This window comes from Frankliniella occidentalis, unplaced genomic scaffold (assembly GCF_000697945.3).
Source record: "Frankliniella occidentalis isolate FOCC.00 unplaced genomic scaffold, Focc_3.1 Scaffold135, whole genome shotgun sequence".
NCBI lineage: Eukaryota > Metazoa > Arthropoda > Insecta > Thysanoptera > Thripidae > Frankliniella > Frankliniella occidentalis.
The window spans coordinates 666,564-679,081 of record NW_026267262.1 but is presented as its reverse complement, the minus strand read 5'-3'; the positions used below and the strand labels follow the sequence as shown (position 1 = coordinate 679,081).

At 36.9% G+C, this 12,518-nt stretch overlaps 2 protein-coding genes across 11 annotated transcripts in view; both read right to left on the bottom strand.

The window, feature by feature from the left end:
- Positions 1-784: 784 nt before the first annotated feature.
- Positions 785-12,518, bottom strand: part of LOC113213811 (uncharacterized) — a 53,197-nt gene continuing 41,463 nt past the window's right edge. For 4 of the 10 annotated variants that reach the window (XM_052270715.1, XM_026432989.2, XM_052270710.1 and 1 more), the window contains 7 exons: positions 8,493-8,588; positions 8,341-8,418; positions 3,525-3,886; positions 3,032-3,374; positions 2,844-2,953; positions 2,035-2,277; positions 785-1,959 (listed from right to left, as the gene is read on the bottom strand). In XM_052270715.1, coding sequence (XP_052126675.1) covers positions 1,620-1,959; positions 2,035-2,277; positions 2,844-2,953; positions 3,032-3,374; positions 3,525-3,886; positions 8,341-8,418; positions 8,493-8,561 — 1,545 coding nt within the window. In that variant the 5' untranslated portion in view covers positions 8,562-8,588 and the 3' untranslated portion in view covers positions 785-1,619. Of the gene's footprint in view, positions 1,960-2,034; positions 2,278-2,843; positions 2,954-3,031; positions 3,375-3,524; positions 3,887-3,960; positions 8,246-8,340; positions 8,419-8,492; positions 8,600-12,518 lie in introns of those variants that run through there. The other 6 variants (XM_052270719.1, XM_052270717.1, XM_052270718.1 and 3 more) reach the window with 3 other exon arrangements.
- Positions 11,352-12,518, bottom strand: part of LOC113209941 (uncharacterized) — a 35,505-nt gene continuing 34,338 nt past the window's right edge. Inside the window, exon 5 of the mRNA XM_052270720.1 lies at positions 11,352-12,496. The gene's annotated coding sequence lies outside the window, so the exon portion shown is untranslated. The remainder of the gene's footprint in view (positions 12,497-12,518) is intronic.

The window sequence follows — 12,518 nt, the reverse complement described above, 5'->3', positions numbered from 1 at the left end:
CTCGGCCACTCGATACCAGTTTGACGGGAGAAGCAGTTTTAGGGCGCTAACTGAAAAACATGTCTGTGAAGATTCGCGCCTTGCAGAGAAACAAAGTTAATGCCTACTTTTTTTAATTGCAGATTCGGAAAGAGCATGAAATTTTGGTCCAGAAACCACTCGGCCACCCCTGTATCGGTTGCACATCACCCCGCCAATATATCATCAAAACATCAAAAATCGGTCATTTTAGTTATTTTTCTTAGTTTTTTCTAGATTTCATCCTGCTGTAGCTCCTAAACTGTAAGGATTGCCCTTGCAAAAATCGAAAATACTAGTTGAGAGCTATCCGGCGATCGTCCCAAAAGTAGAGAAAAATTCTCGGAACATTGTCGTTTAGCTATGCAAAATGCGAAAAATTCAGCTCAAAAATTTCGGTTTTCCCTTTAGAACGGACAGAAGGAGCGGGCCTAGGTAAAATCTAAGTACAGATTTGAGTTCCCCGCATCAAACTATCCCCTAAGAGCCCAGTTCGCAACAGCCCTGGGAACGCTGCAAAAAAAATAAAAACCGAACATTTGCCCCAAACCCCGAAAAAAGTGTACGAAAATCTTCAATCGGTTATATCTTTGGAACTGTTTGAGCTAGAGCGCCCGAAAGAAATGTTTTGGAGTCGTCTCAACGAGTACTTTAAAAGACACAACAGGAAAAAAATGCAGTCGAGGTCTAAAAAAGAGAGATAAATCTATCCTGTATCGCCCCATGTAAGATTATTCCAGGTTCCAACGATCATTGGTAGAGTTGCTTGAGTATGTTTGTTTTTTTATTACAGAGGTAGAACTGCCACCACAATACCATCCGTTAGGACATAGCGCATAGATATGTATTGAAGCATAAATACAAGAATTCATACAATACATGGCAAGTGGACAATTTTATACGACCAATATATGCAAGTGTTACAGAAAATTGGACGTTTGCAAGTATACCAAAGCCGCATGATCAATGTAGTAATATAGACAGATAATAAATGCATGAGAATTTTGCCGAATTTAATTATTACAAGCCGGAAATTTGAAGAAGATGTAGAGAGCATTTAACTAGCAACATTTTGTTTGTTTGGATTTACTTCGGAGTCGGATCACTTTTGTGCAAACATTTCTTGGAAAATGAATTGGAGATGAGATGAATATATGATGAAGATCTTGTCTACAGAGATTAATGAGTCTTCATGCAGTATTTCACATAGTCCACGAAGTACACTTACAAGTTCACTAGCTGAGGGAAATGATTTGAAAGGTTTCAGAGAAAGCAGTAATAATTGACTATTGTAATGACATTTTGTCGTGCCTTTTTTTCCTTTAATAGTTACATCTACATCTCTAAGTTATGATGAATGGATTTGCAACAAAGTATGTTTTTATCACATCATTACGAGCACCAAATTTGATAGTATTCAGGTTGTCATTTTAATGGCATGTAAAATATTTTCTACCATTGCGAACAGAAAACTATTTGAAGATATGTAGGTGCCACAATTGTTTATTGAGTAGGGCAATCCAACACAACCAATTGCATTAGACATGGCCTACAAACCTTTCATTAACTTCGGTAGTTTGTATCACATTTAACACAACTAACTAATGATGGTCAGACGTAGGAGAAAGAATCATCCACATGGTACCGAGATTATGGATACATTTTTTAACCGATGCTAAGTGTGCTTCACTCTCCTCTTGAGACATGGGGTGGTTGCTCAATGAAAAATTGGTACTGGAAGGGCGGTCACCAATCCAATGCACAGAACCATAACCACTATTAGGTGGTTTCAGAAAGTGTTCATATTTAGTTGGCTTTGATATGCCTCTTGCATAAATAATCTGATATTTGCTGAACGCTCTCTTTGCCTCAGCATCAAGTGCAGAGAGTAAACCTTCCCTTTGCTCCTCTGATGATTCTGGTGACAGGCAATAATAACCCCTGAAAAAAAAGTCATGCATTAATCACTAGATATTTGGGTAGGTTTCTTATACGTAATTGTTACTTTATACTTACGTATGTTCAAAGATATGGCAGGCAGGAAGAACCTTGTAACCCAAATTGTGCAATGTATTGTAAGCATTTGAAACTGCATCAAGGTGCTGGAGAAATGCTTTAGATGATATGGGGGTTTCACCTGGTACGTAATTCTCTTCTCCACTCATTTCAGCACAAAGTTCTGATGGATGCTTTAGTGCTATGTGACATTTCATATTCAGTTTTAAATCAGCAGCATTCAATCCACAGTATGTGCAGAACCTGACAAGAGTTTAGTTTAGTTTTTCGACTTTTTGTAAACATACAGAAGTCATTGTCATAATATTAATACATAGAAAAAGGAGATGTTCAACATCAAATTTAATTCAATATAAATATAATCAACCTGTGAAGTCTGCCATACACTAATACTCCTTCTCATTAATAATTTTTTTCAAGTCTACTCTGGAATATATTGAGAAATGTTGACTCAAGAATTTCAGATGGTAGTCTGTTATAAATGTTAGCACATTGGTTTCTTACAGAATTGTAGTTGTAGTTGCTTAAAAAAATTATCTATTTCTGGTCTGATAGTTATGAACAGTGCTTACTGTAAAATGAGAGAATTTCCCTTCTTGCACAAATATCTCATTTAACATTATTTCGTACAGATTTTATATGTTCTGAACAGCTAGATAAAATGATATCTGGTATCCTAGGAATTTGGTAGACTTAACTTGATTGATTTTAATTCCATTTACGTTTAGATTAAGAGTGGATAGAGCAGGGTTAGCTTACACAGTTTGTAGATGTAAGCTTCACAATGTTTTTAAATAGTCAACTCTTACCTGTAGCCTTTCAATTTCACTGAATCCTTGTGTGGCTGAGAGCTACGCTTGCATACTCGCTTGGGCGGTTGATTGCTTACAAGGTCCAAGTCAGTCTCGGAGCAGCACGACTGGAATGACAGACAAAAATAATTCTAGATGTCCAATAATAACTACCAAAGAAAAAATGATGAGATTATGTTTAGTACCAGTTTCCATTCGCTTTCTTGATAAAAATCTTTTGACCCGTCCTCCATTTCCTGTTTGCTGATGTTATATGTCCAGAAAACTTCATCACCTGGCTCCAACTTTTCTGTCTTTTGCACAAATACAAAGTTTGCTCTTTCCTCCTTGGAAGAGATACTAAAGTCCACCTTCAGATTTGGATGTGGGTCATAGTTGCAGAGTGAGAGTGGTCCTCCAAGGTACAGAAAATCATTGCCATGATGCTGGCACGGAGAGCGTAGGTACCTGTGATGAGTAGGATTTTCTGGTCCTGGGAATCTTGCTATCCATCCCATACGCAGTGCTGAGGTGGGAGTAAGTACCCTCCTGTGGATTAGAATGGTTACAATTATTTTCGTCATATTACCCTATCTGAACAGTCTCAGTAATACAAGTGATGTCACCAGTCATCTCAGTTATTTGCTTACAAAGAGAATATCAACTGGGAACATGACTGGCTCACACAGTAACACTCACTTGCTAGCGTCATGGTCCTCTCTAACAAACAAACCCCATCCACAATCAAATGTTTTGCGGGCTGTAAATATTTCTTCGGCTTCAAACCACATACGTTTGATGCTTGTTTTTAATCGGGTGAAGCTGTTAATATCCATAGCGGGCATGTTTTCTTCCTCTTGTAGGATTGCTGAACAATCCCTCAACGGTAAACCCATAAGTTGATGCGCAAGAGTCATGTCATATTTCCATAGTTCTGATAGCTGATTTACAGACATCTCAAATCCTGATGAAGTTTTCTTGCATTCTTTCGCAGTCTCAGCCAGCGGCACCGGCGGCCTGGTACTTTTTCTTGGCTGCACTCCATGTTTAGCTCCACGACCCTAGAATGATTAGATAACAAACACTTAAGCAATACCTGCAGACATATTTTGCTTATTAAAATACCACTGTTTACCATAGCTATATTGTATTGCTACTTGTGTGGTGGGAGAAACTGCAAGAGTTGTACCGAACACAGGGGCTGCTGCTGCTACTGCTAGCTGCTAGCGCGCGCGAGGCCAGTGGTATGAGAAATAGACCATTCCACCGACTGTGGAAGAAGAAAGAAAAGAATCTAAAAGCACCGGAAACAGTATTGATAAACAGATAAAATAGTTCACTTTTTCTACTTTTCTTGACCGAGAAAATTATTCTGGACTTGTTGGTGTACCATAGAGGGTGTACATGAATGATCCACACTGTTTCTTGGTACTGTTTCCTGTACTTTTTGATTCGTTTCTTTCTTCTTCCCCCCACGCCCCACACGCCACTTTGTCAGTTTGGTCTTCAGTGTCCGATAATCGTCGGCGCATTACTTTTGCTGTCACTTGCCGCGAAGATATCATCGAATTAAAAAATGGTAAACCATTGATTCAAGGTGAGAGGTATTTTAACAAGCAGGATTTCTCATACCATGGCCTCAAACCAGGACCCACCTTCCCCTCCCCTCCCCCTCCCCTACTGCATCTGCGCAGGAGCCAAGAGGAGCTGGAGCTGGAGCTGTAGGAAAAATGGCCGGAACTTATGACCGTGTTTATGTCCATATTGATGCAAAGTGGTCAGAGGATTTTATTCCATGGATAGAATCTTTGGAGGAAAATGGAAAGGGTCTCCAAGACGGTTTTTTTGTGGCATGTCCCCAATTTAAAGGATTCGTTTATTTTCCTTCTTTTACTTTGTTTGGTACAGCTTGTCTGTTTTGTTCCAGGCAACATTTGATATGACGATCCGCAGCGTTAAACCAGAAACTGAGGAAGAATTTCTACGCTTCTTGTGCTTATCAGGAGATTTGGACAGGTTTGACATGCAAAAGTTTCTCAGGGCGCCAGAGGAAGGACTGTACGAGTTGCACACACAGAGGTTAGCTGTACTTTTTCAAAAAGTCGTAGTCTCTTGCCGGACGTTTTGTTCATCGCTGACTCGAATTGTATGTGTTACAGGATTAGTCAGGATTTATCTGGAGAGGTAGAGAAGGCCAAGGAATGCATACGTACTTACGCCTCATACAAAAATGAAACCTGCTGGTACATCTATTATATTTAGTATAAACTTGTGTAAACCTTCGCATATTCCTGTTCATATTGTAACATTTACATTTTATTTGGTTTCAGCTCTAAATTTTTAACCGAGGATGATGGTTTGGAGAAGCTGTTTCAACATTGGGAAACAGATATCCTGAGAGTTGGAGGTATCAAACATATTGCCAGTAAAGTTGATTTCAGAAAAAGAGTAAGAGCTGTGCAGGCTGTCATCAATGGTTTCAAAAGTGATACTTCAAACTTTAAGTGGGAAGCGAGCATGACAGGCGCTCAAAGAAAATGTCAGGATGTAGAGTGCACGGGGCCTAAACAGGGAGTTAATGACCATTGTGTGATGTACGGTTTTGGAGAGCAGGCTCCAAGCAGTCGCATCAGCGTGACAGAAAATCTGCGCCTGAGCAGGATTTTTAATTTGCTATGGGCTCTTGATCATCACTATCCTGGCATTCAAACTAGCTTTCGCTACTATGCATCAACTCACAGCTCCTTCGGTTGCCATTATGAGGATGGTTTATTTTATAGTGCTAATTATCATTTCCTTGGCCATGCTAAAGTTTGGTAAGACCTCTTCTGCATGTATGCTCTGCACTGCTCTCTTATTTTCTACATGCCACAGCAGTCATGTTTCCCTGTAATGCACAGGGTGATTGTGCCGCCAACATCTACATCATTGCTTGAGTTTCATCTACGAAGAGGGTCCCATATTTTGGATGCTTCTTGTATGAATGTACTTGGGCACAAGCGTCATATTCCCAGTGTTCCATGGTTGAAGAGTAAAAACATACCTTTCAAAATTGTAAGTGTTTAGTACCTACAATAGAGTATCATGTATTATTTTAGTTGCACTAGTAAGTACATGATTATTGTATCATTCGCCAGGTCGTACAGAAACCTGGGGATATGTTGATTATACGGCCAAACACACCTCATTTTGGTTTCTCCACTGGACCTTGCATATCAGAAGCAGTAAATTTTATGACTGTTGGTGCCATTCCATATTTAATGAATTCAAAACGATGCTTATGCTCCAACAGAAGGTCAGTAGCATATTAGTAAGATATTTATTCACCCTCCAACTAGCATACAGTTAACTTGTGATTGTTCATTTTAGCCCTCTGCACATTAACTTTAAACATCTGGTGGCTGCCTGTAGGCCTGACCTTCATGAAATCCAAAGTAGTGGGAAACCTGTGTTCAACCAAAGTATAGTCAATGAATTGAAGCTGTCTTGCAATGAAATCTGTGAGAGCGCATACATTGTAAGTGATAATATGGTACATTTCCATTTCGCTCATGTTTTTATCACTTATCCTGATTGAGTTGTTTCATTTGCAGGACAAATCAACTAGTTCTACAAGCGGAACTGACACAGGCTCATTGTCCTGTGAGCCAGACGATGCAGGAATGTATGGTTGCCCTGTGTCATTATGTAATAAGAAATTTTACAAGTCCAGTAACACTAAGAAGGAAATGAAGAGGCACGTTAGGTTGGCTCACAACCCCAAGCTGCACTCTGACTGTTTACTTCAGAAAATTGATGAGATGTTTGCTTGTAAATAGTGAGTGGTTTGTAGAGCGGCTTGTAAAAGCTTGCGTTTGTGACCCAATAGTGTATACAGATTTTTGTCTATTGTGGTGTTATATTTAAGCATGTGGTCTTACCAGAAATTCATTAGCTGCAAAATCTTCCTCAATGTCGGTTTCAAATTTAATAATTCGCTTTACGTCCTCCTCACCAATAATACATTTTTCTTGAAGTAATAATTATGTTTTACTTAGTTATTGAAGCTAAAACCATAAATTGGCTACCACAGCCAATCAAATTTGTTTTATTGGTTGTCAGTTGGGCTCTATCAAATAGTATGACAATTCCCCTTTCTTAATAACTTGAGCCCCAACAATAATTCCACTTTGTCTCCGAGATTTCTGTCCAGAAAGCCAGCTAAGTACAATACATTGTGGGAGCACCCACAGGTTTTCACTGTGATTTTTCTTTTTACATAATTCGACCAGTGAAGCTTAGTTTCCCAGTATGTAGATGAAGGTCTCAACCAGACAATTCGTGACAACTGAGTTCTGATGAAATTGTGATAAGTTTACCTTCTGGTGTGGAGCGAACTAGGTTGAGGTTGTGTTTTTCAATGTCTTATGTGTCCTGTAGCCTCTATACTTGTTAACAGCTATCTTCTACATACAACATATTTTTACCCTAAAGACGTCAGACAAAGGCTGTTACTTTCTGTGATAGTCTTAATAACTGTGATGCAAAGGTACTCTTTACTGCTTGCACCAATGTATGTAAGAAATAGCAACTGCAAATGTGTCAGTATTGTATTTGTACTAATGTGTTGAATACGGTTGAATAAGTCAAGGAGATTGTGCATTGAGGTCCACTCTTAGATCATGAGTTAGTGTTTTTCGTTATGTCTCACAAGAGAAGAAACAAATTTTGTAGTGAAAAATTAATTAATAAACCTTGAGTTGCTGAAACTGTACTTTGCACAATAAGAACTGGGTGAAAATACTCCCAATAACTCATGTGAATGTAGCCATCAATCTAAATATCTGACTGATCCAAGTTACCTGGATGTTTATCTTTATTTGTTATGATACATTTTCCAGTGTCAGTAGAAGTGAAACGCCATTTGAATGATTTCATATCTGTTTGGAATCTTCCACATTACTTTCGATTCAGTGTGCAGCAATGGAATCCCATTTCTCATTTTGCAATTGTAAATTGTAGGAATCTTGTATATTGGATGTGTTTATTGGATGTAACTAGATCATTCTAGAGGTGTCCTTCACATTTAAAACTAGTCTTGCAAGAGAAGAAACAAATTTTATTAAGAAAGTTTAATTATGAAACCTTGACTTGTTGAAACTGTACTTTGCACAAAGCGAACTGGGTGGTAATAGCCAAATAACTCATGTGATTGTAGACTGTAATTTAAATCTCTGCTACTTGCTCGCATCAACAAAGAAGGAGCACAATCACACCTACTGCCCGGTTGGAGAGGAGTCAAGGTGCTTTTATCAATGTGCATAGGCTCTGAATGAAAAGCCTCAAAGACACGATAAAATGACTCTGGAAATAAATGAGTCTGGCTCACAACCCACATTTGAAGTCCGGATGTCTCCTTCAGAAGATTGACGAGCTGTTTCCTGTTCGGAAGTGATTGATTGGCACGGTGGTCGCAAATGAGGTTTGTATATTTGTCATCAAATTTAATTTTAAGCACATGTTCTCATTTAGTTACCAGATTTTCTTCAGCTGCAATGTTTTCTAGAATGTCATTTTCAAATTTTATAATGTTCTTTACGTCTTCCTCAAATATCTGTAAAGCAAAACTTTAAATTAACAATTCTGTCTGTAGAATCATTCCTAAATAAAGAATGCACGAGTCCTTACATTTATTTCATGCACTCTGTCACCACATGTACATGTATTTCTGTGGTCTTCCAAATCCATGTGTAGCATTCTGAAGTCGGCAAGCGTCCATCAAAACTGAAACAGACCGTTAGAAAAGCTGTCTTACATATCATATCTTCTTTCATATGCTTTCCAGTGAGTTAATACGGTTTCTGTTCTAGGTCTAATGTGGATATCCCTGTTTCCAAGGAACACCTGCCTAATCAGTGGAGATGGCAATGGCCAGATGAAAATATTACAGTACCTTATTCAGTGAGGCATTATGTTAAGCTTCAGAAAGAAAGAGGAAGGTTTGAACTCTTGTATTTTATGTAAGTGTCATCAAAACTTAATACTTGGAAGGAGAACATTCTTGAGAAATTTGTGACATGTTGAACTCAGGGACAAAGTTCATTGTTTATCTGACAGTACTAGAGGCTAATTTGAACTGCTTGGCATTGCTTAGTGTAAGGATTGGTACAAAGTGCTTGCTTACGTATTGGTTTGTATCATTGGGATTTTTTAAATGTGTTTTGAATTATTTGTCAGAATGATTCTTTAAGGTGGTCAGTTGGTATAATAAGGGCCAAATCTGTCTTTTTTGAATTTTTGCTTCACAAAAACGGCATGTGCTACACATCTGGACTCATTACCATCTTATACCTCGTATCTTTGTGGTCTAAATCCACCTATGAGACATTGTAATGTGTGAGGAAAAGCACCTCCTAGAGAGGTTGCATAATTGTGTTAAAATGCTGTAAAATTTTGGAGTGCAGGATATCTTGAAGACAGTTTGCCCTAAAAAATTAGGATTTTGTACACACATTGCTCCTATCGATTGACACAGGATCTTTTGAATCAATTTGTTAGTTTAAAAGTAACAGACATGTTCAATTAAACTTTATTTAGATTAGAACTTAACCTATTTCAGATAAACAAACGGCTGTGAATTTCAGCAAATCCCTGTGTCAGTCTGTGGAATGTGTGTGCGAAATCCTAATTTTTTCAAACAAACTGTTCTGAAGATATCCTGCGCTCCACAATTTTACACAGGTGATGTGTGAGGAAGTTTTACTAGGACAGCAACTTATACCTATCAGAAGCATTTGATTGTGTTAGTCTTGGGAAGCTTCAAAACATAGTTGGAAAATTTGGTATTAGAGGAACTGCATACGAGTTATTAGTATCATTTCCAATCCCAGTCTTCCGCAGTCAGTCCGTCAGTGTGACATAAAATAAGTGTGAAATCAATAATCTAAATTGTTTTCCTGAAACTGGCATTTTTAAACAGTTTTCTATATTTTAACTTTCTAATTACACTTCTGTAAGTGTTGGAAAAAAAATGAAACAATTTTGTGTGATCTGACCACTGAATGTAATTTCGTATTTATAGGTGATATGCATGTGTCAGTTATTAGCTGTGATATGTTTGTATTTTAACGTGCCTGACATATATTTTCATATTTTTCTCGCTAATGGCCAGCTTACATTGATTAAGTCCAACTGCGATTGTCCACTGTGATAGTGATTGTGGCAACTCAGTCCGTTTTGATGTCACGCACTTCAGCATAATCAAGTATTGGTGTGCTTTCCCTGCTTATTGATTTTAACTGTCTTTTTCCATGACACAATCAAAGTACTTGTAAGAAATCACATATGGTTCCTAATCAATGTGCTGGACAACATCATTTTGTAGACTCATTGAAATTTGATGAAAATTTGGCATGTGAGTATATGATGAACCATGTGATGTATAGTAATATATTAATTTATAAGTTTATATTATTGTGCCATCCTTAAGTGTATATTTATCTAGATATGTGTACTAAATATCAATTCCCAGATACAGTGAAGTTATGTAGCTGTGTTTCTCACAAAACTCTAAGTTGAAGTTGAAATGTATTTCTTAGCTGCTACTGCTACAAAATGGTTTTTAGCATGGTAGATGTACAATGATTACATGGGCAAAATTTTATTTTTTAGTGAAGCTCTCTGCAAGGAGACAGAAGCATCAACTTTCTTGATGTCTTAGAGCCCTTTTTGTAATCTTGAGATCTTATATGTAACCACAGCAAAGATCTAAACTGTGATTGTTTTAAGTTTTCATCTCCCCAGATTACAGTCACAAGATAGAAATGATTGAATAAATGCATTAAAAACTTAAATATGTTTTTGACTAAAGGCTCAAAATTTGTGGTTTTGTTTCTTAAATGAAAAGTTTCCGCCTCCTTAATCAAAGGCACAAACATTAGGAATGTGATCAGTCCATTTTAATTTAGAGACGATCACATCTAGAGAAATTCCTAGCTATGATTCAAGGAGATTAAAAAGAATAATTGTATGATAGACCATCTGAAACTAGGAAATTCCATTGGATGCTTGAAGATTATCAGATGTGATACAATTTTTGTTTACTTTCAGAGTTTATTGAGACTAGAAACTACACGTCCTTTTTCCTAGAAATTTGGAGTATGCTTTGCGTTTTCTTTTTAAAACATAGTTTTACATTCCACTCTTAGACCATGAAAGTTCAGATCTTTCTGGAAACTTAATTCACAGCCAAGATTCTACCATAATTGTTGTTATCAGATTCATATCAGGATAATTTTTCAGTGAGTGATGATTCAGTTGTACTGTTGTCAGTAACAAATCTTTCTTTCACACCTGCAGACTGATGCACTGAATGTTTAAAGACCATGGCATTTCATCCATATGCTAAATGGTATATATTTATCACATGACAATGTAACAAATGACTAATGATTAATTGTTAACTGTGTCTTTAACAGATCTTACAGTATTATGTGATCTTCTGTATTCTACTGTTATTGAAAGAGGAACATAAATATACTGTACTCTTTATTATTTTTCCTTGCAAACAATTTATTATCATACAGACATGTGTCAAAGAAATATTTTTTCCACCATCCATAATGGGAATCAAGGAAATGAATCAACAATACATGCAGTATGTAAACTTGTGGAACAAGTTACACAGGCAGAGAAGAAAATGTAAATAGTACTGGACTTCAGCAATGTATGAGTGAACCCGTACAGGAGCACTCACACATGTTCATAATTTGTACACAGTAAATATATTACATTTTACTACCAATATGCATTTAGCAAACTCGGGATGCATTAGTAAAAGCAATATCTGAAATGATGGGTGATGGGTTCCAGGTTTCATTGGAGGGCCGCCTTGTGTTCATCACAATATATTAAGCAATATTCTCAAGAAATATGGAACGATAGGACAAATAAAAAGCACGGCCAAATCATACCTCAAGGAAAGGCATCAATACGTGGACATTGAAAAAGATTGGACAAATAAATCATGGTCAACCTGAAGAAAACTGAAATATTCTGTTCCTCAAGGATTAGTCTATATTCATATTATACACAAGTGCAGAACATTAGCAAGATTCCTCTAGAAATTACGGTTTATTTTTATAAATGATCTAACTGAGCTAAATTTTCAAGGTGAAATAACTCTCTTTGCTGATGATACAAATTTATTCTGTTTTGGTAGCACTGAAGAAGAACTAATAGCCCAAATGAACAAGATATGCATGTCCTCATGGAATGGATGGAACTCAACAATCTATTTATAAACATTGACAAAACGCAATATATCATTTTTAAGAAACCGGCAACACTAACATCAAACATCAAACATTTTGTCTTCAAAGATATTATTATATTTCACATATACTTGTTAATCCTTCAAATTCATTTATTTGTTATTACCATAAAATATTTAATTTTTGTTAGTTTATGCAACTTCTTAAAAACAGTACCATGTATTAAACCAACCCTAAAAATGGAGCTGAGGCTCTTAGGGTGCATTGTACAAAATAAATAAATTAAAAAAAACTATACACAGATACATTTAAAGAATTCATTAAGACCTGGATAGAAGAAAAAGCATTCTACAAACTTGAAGACTTCATGAGTCAAAATTGGAGGGAGGAAGAAAAAAGATAAATAAACAGTTCATTGACCTTCTTCACATATAGTTATAGT